The sequence below is a fragment of the Staurois parvus genome, unplaced genomic scaffold, assembly GCF_062004578.1.
Source record: "Staurois parvus isolate SC_StPar_1 unplaced genomic scaffold, SC_StPar_1.0 ptg000790l, whole genome shotgun sequence".
Lineage (NCBI taxonomy): Eukaryota > Metazoa > Chordata > Amphibia > Anura > Ranidae > Staurois > Staurois parvus.
In genome coordinates this window covers 456,592-462,091 of record NW_028318586.1, presented here as the reverse complement: position 1 = coordinate 462,091, position 5,500 = coordinate 456,592, and the positions used below count along the sequence as shown (strand labels likewise).

General features: G+C 48.9%; 1 protein-coding gene across 1 annotated transcript; it reads left to right on the top strand.

Annotated features, from left to right (window-relative positions):
- LOC149444310 (uncharacterized) lies at positions 1–878 on the top strand. Its single transcript, XM_089654701.1, has 2 exons — positions 1–228; positions 624–878. Exons 1-2 carry the CDS (start codon positions 1–3, stop codon positions 876–878), a joined length of 483 nt encoding a protein of 160 aa, XP_089510827.1.
- Positions 879–5,500: the final 4,622 nt, after the last annotated feature.

The window sequence follows — 5,500 nt, the reverse complement described above, 5'->3', positions numbered from 1 at the left end:
ATGTTTTATTATATCTTTCAGAGTGGAATCCTCGGGGATGATAATATTGATGTTAAAGAAGAGTATAAAGAGGAGGATGAGGAGTATGGAGTGATGGAGGAGTTTTCAGAAGGACACAAGGATATGATGGAGCCACCTAATACCAGGAACCCACCAGAGAGATGTCCCCGTCTTCTGTATTCCCGGGATTCCACACAGGAAGGTCACACCATCCCTCACCATCATCAGGTAGATGAGGAACAATCACTGATAGTATCATTAGGATCTGTACATTATCTGCATTGTTACCATTGATGGCATTTTATTATATATTCAGAGTGGAAACCTGAGAGATCCTAAAGTTGAGGTTAAAGAAGAGATAAAAGAGGAGGAGGATGAGGATGGGGGGATGGAGGAGTCAGAGCTTCTAAAGGAACACAAAGATCTGTACCAGGACACCATGGTGGAGTCATCCAGCTACAGGAACCCACCAGAGAGATGTCCCCGTCCTCTGTATTCCCGGGATTCCACACAGGAAGGTCACACCATCCCTCACCATCATCAGGTAGATGATGACAATTATTGGTAGTTGTGATTTATACACAGCATGTTTGTTACAATGAATGTTTTATTATATCTTTCAGAGTGGAATCCTCGGGGATGATAATATTGATGTTAAAGAAGAGAATAAAGAGGAGTATGGAGTGATGGAGGAGTTTTCAGAAGGACACAAGGAGATGATGGAGCCACCTAATACCAGGAACCCACCAGAGAGATGTCCCCGTCCTCTGTATTCCCGGGATTCCACACAGGAAGGTCACACCATCCCTCACCATTACAAGGTTGGTGGGATGGAGCATTCAGAAAAAGGACTCATAGAAGTGTTTTTTTTAATTTGATGCCACAACATTGGAGTTTATGTTTTACAGATGAGCTCTTCTATTATTATTTTGTTTTAGGTTGAAGATCTGATAGATATAAAAGTTGAGGTGAAAGCAGAAGAAGAAGAGGCGTATGTGAGGGATGATCAGCAGTCTATGGAGGAGGATGGAATAACGGGGACATTTATAGAGGAGGACACTCCTACAGAGATCAGCACAGGTGGGTCATGAACACTAAATCCATTCCTCCACCCATACTGCTCACTGATTGGTCCAGAGTAGGGCGGGGACTGGGTGATATCAGCCTGTAATCCCCTGGTCACTTTCCTGAGCTGTGTTCCCCGTCCTGTATTCCTGGATTTCTCTCGGATAATCTTCCTTCTCTGTGCTGCAGACACAATTTATGTATCTAGACTGGATTTATGGAGGTTCTGGGGTTCAGCCGGCAGCAAAATGTTGATTTATGAGCATTACTAGACATGCTCATGAATCAGCATTACTTGGGGCATGTAATTTGGGCCTCCTGCCCCTTGCCCAGGTCTAGTAGGATCTCTGACAGAACAATTCTCCCAGGGTTCCTTGCTGGGAGCTGAGGGATATGTCTGTAGTGTCTCAGCCCCAAGTCACTGAGTGCAGTCTCAGGAGATGGGAGGCAGCGGTGTGGGATCTCTGCAACTTGTCTACAGTAAACATTTAATCTTCCACTGATTACTGAATACCAATATTATGAGTCCTGACCCTTATACTGTATAATTTATATTGTACATTACATCCTCCTGACCCCTGCACTATATACTCTATGTTGTACATTACATACTCCTGACCCCTGCACTATATACTCTATGTTGTACATTACATACTCCTGACCCCTGCACTATATACTCTATGTTGTACATTACATACTCCTGACCCCTGCACTATATACTCTTTGTTGTACATTACATACTCCTGACTCCTGCACTATATACTCTATGTTGTACATTACATCCTCCTGACCCCTGCACTATATACTCTATATTGTACATTACATACTCCTGACCCCTGCACTATATACTCTATGTTGTACATTACATACTCCTGACCCCTGCACTATATACTCTATGTTGTACATTACATACTCCTGACCCCTGCACTATATACTCCATGTTGTACATTACATACTCCTGACCCCTGCACTATATACTCTATGTTGTACATTACATACTCCTGACCCCTGCACTATATACTCTGTTGTACATTACATACTCCTGACCCTGCACTATATACTCTATGTTGTACATTACATACTCCTGACCCCTGCACTATATACTCTATGTTGTACATTACATACTCCTGACTTCTGCTCTCCCCCTCCCCCCACTGCTATATATACACATAATATGGATTCTCTTTTGTTCCCCCCATTTCCTCCCAGCTGGACATTTTATATCGAACGATGTGATTGGAGCACAGACTTTTACATGGTGATAATAATGTGATAACATCCTCCAACTTTGGACCCTTAAACAGAAAGTGATAATGAGGGAGGAGTCAATACCCCAATGATGGTGGTCTTCAGGATCAGTGCAGTCTTCATCTTGGTTGTTCTCCCCCCATCCTCACTCTCTGACCTCTGGTGGGGCTCAGCCCCGCTGTTCTTCATGACTAAATCATGGAGTAAATAAGGAAGTGCAGTACTTCTTGTGTTGGGAAGATGGCGATGAGTGATAGAGGGGGTGGGGACCCTCGTCCTATAATCCCCTCATCACTGTCCCTCCTATAAAAGACAGTTCTGGTTGTTTCCTCACTCTCTGACTAAGGTCCATGAATAAAGAAATGACCTGGTAGGAGATCAGAGGAGCCATTTCCTAGTTCCCTTGTGTGATGGAAGTGTAGGCAGGACACAACACACACGGAGGATGATAAACACACAAAGCTGTATTGAACTATGGGAGGCACTCAATCAGGGTAGGAAGGTAGTGTCTGGGTACCCAAAAGGGGAGGGGAGGAGCCCAAAACAATTGTAATCCGGCCCACGATAGGGCAATTGGGTATCAATGGCCTGAGCAAGTATTAATCCAAGCAGGCAGTTCCGGAAAAGGTAATAGGGAGGTTCAATGGGGCAATCCAGGTAGGAAAAGTATGAGTGTTCAATGGGGCAGACCAGACAGGACAAGAGGGAAATTCAACGGCAGTCCAAGCAGGGAAAATATAGGGGCATTCAATGGAGCCAGTCCAGGCAAGGTAATAGGGGGATTCATGGACAGTCCAGGCAGGGAAAATAGGGAGACCCATGGGGGGTAGTTCAGACAGGAGGGTCTGAGCACTCACGGTTTAGGCAGCAGTCACCTCTGGCACACAGCGAACAGCAGGCAGGAGTAACCTCTGGCACACAGCGAACAGCAGGCAGGAGTAACCTCTGGCACACAGCGGATAGCAGGCAGGAGTACTTGTTGGCACACAATGGATAGCAGGCAGGAGTACTCGTTGGCACACAGCGGATAGCAGGCAGGAGTACTCTTTGGCACACAGCGGATAGCAGGCAGGAGTACTCGTTGGCACACAGCGGATAGCAGGCAGGAGTACTCATTCGCACACAGCGGATAGCAGGCAGGAGTACTCATTCGCACACAGCGGATAGCAGGCAAGAGTACTCATTCACACACAGCGGATAGCAGGCAGGAGTACTCGTTGGCACACAGCGGATAGCAGGTAGGAGTACTCATTGGCACACAGCGGATAGCAGGTAGGAGTACTCATTGGCACACAATGGATAGCAGGCAGGAGTACTCGTTGGCACACAATGGATAGCAGGCAGGAGTACTCGTTGGCACACAATGGATAGCAGGCAGGAGTACTCGTTAGCACACAGCAGATAGCAGGCAGGAGTACTCGTTGGCACACAGCGGATAGCAGGCAGGAGTATTCATTGGCACACAGTGGATAGAAGGCAGGAGTACTCGTTGGCACACAATGGATAGCAGGCAGGAGTACTCTTTGGCACACAGCGGATAGCAGGCAGGAGTATTCTTTGGCACACAGCGGATAGCAGGCAGGAGTACTCGTTGGCACACAATGGATAGCAGGCAGGAGTACTCTTTGGCACACAGCGGATAGCAGGCAGGAGTATTCATTGGCATACAGCGGATAGCAGGCAGGAGTACTCGTTGGCACACAGCAGATAGCAGGCAGGAGTACTCGTTGGCACACAATGGATAGCAGGCAGGAGTACTCGTTGGCACATAGTGGATAGCAGGCGGGAGTACTCTTTGGCACACAATGAATAGCAGGCAGGAGTACTCTTTGGCACACAATGGATAGCAGGCAGGAGTACTCGTTAGCACACAATGGATAGCAGGCAGGAGTACTCTTTGGCACACAATGGATAGCAGGCAGGAGTACTCGTTAGCACACAATGGATAGCAGGCAGGAGTACTCGTTGGCACACAGCGGATAGCAGGCAGGAGTACTCATTGGCACACAATGGATAGCAGGCAGGAGTATTCTTTGGTACACAGCAGACAGCAGGCACCTCTAGCCCCCAGGGATCAGCAAAGTACTCAGCAGGGTCTGGCTGTGGGGGTCTGGCCTCAGCTCAGACCTTCCAACAGCTACTCACGGTGATGTGCAGGGGACCAACAACCTCCCGGGTCCCGCTCTGGTCCTCTTATGCCGGAGCAGGATGCTTCCTGGTTGCCCTGGCAATGGCCGGTCCAGTGTCGGGTTGCCGGGGCAACGAGGCATGCCCCCCTCACTCTGGCCACGCTCAGGGAGCGCACCCTTTGTCTCTGGCACGCACAGAGCATGGGAAGCCTCGTTCCCACGTTGCGCCTGCCGGGGGGGTGCAGAGACACCCCGGAGGCCCGTGCTATGCGGGTCCAGCGGGGTACCTGACTCCTCGGCAGCTTCACTGAGGAGAGGTGCTTCCCGCTCCTTGTGCAGGATGTGAGGAATCTGCAAGGGGAATGGAGGGAGGAGGATCAAAGGAGAGCGAGGGGGGAGCTGCTGCAGACCACCTGAACTGAGGGGAGGAAGGGACAGCAGGAGAGGGGGTGACCGTGACACCTTGAGGGTGGAATTGTAAGCTTCTCAGAGACCAAGCTGCCTGATGTGGGCGGAGTCCTGGTTTGGGGGAACCAATCAGCTCCTGTCTAGTAATCCTCTTTGTCTTTGTATTTTAGTCCATGGCCGGGAGATGAGGAAAACCTCCGAGGATTGTCTCACTTTGTCTCCAGACTGGAAAGTAGAAGATGAGGACATCACACAGTATAGTCCAGGAGAAAACCCGGCTCCCTCCAATGTCCATCCGGCACCACCCAGTGTAGATATACCATCGGATTCCTCATATCCTGAGGAACCTCAGACTGTGCGGGACCAGGCCGGTCCTCCAACAGGGAAGAGATTCTCCTGTCCTGAGTGCGGGAAGAGTTTCCATTGTAAATCTGGTCTTAATGTGCATAAAAGATCTCACACGGGGGAGAAGCCGTATTCCTGTACTGAGTGCGGGAAATGTTTTTCTGTGAAGTCCAGTCTTTACAGACATCAGAGATCTCACACGGGAGAGAAGCCATATTTCTGTCCTGAGTGTGGGAAATGTTTTTCAGAAAAGTCACATTTTTACAGACATCAAAGGTCTCACACGGGGGAAAAGCCATATTCCT

Excerpts from the sequence above, each read along its gene's own strand:
- LOC149444310 (XM_089654701.1), top strand. The coding sequence starts at position 1 with ATGTTTTATTATATCTTTCAGAGTGGAATCCTCGGGGATGATAATATT. Across the intron at positions 229-623 it reads CCATCCCTCACCATCATCAG|AGTGGAATCCTCGGGGATGA; the intron begins GTAGATGAGGAA and ends TATATCTTTCAG.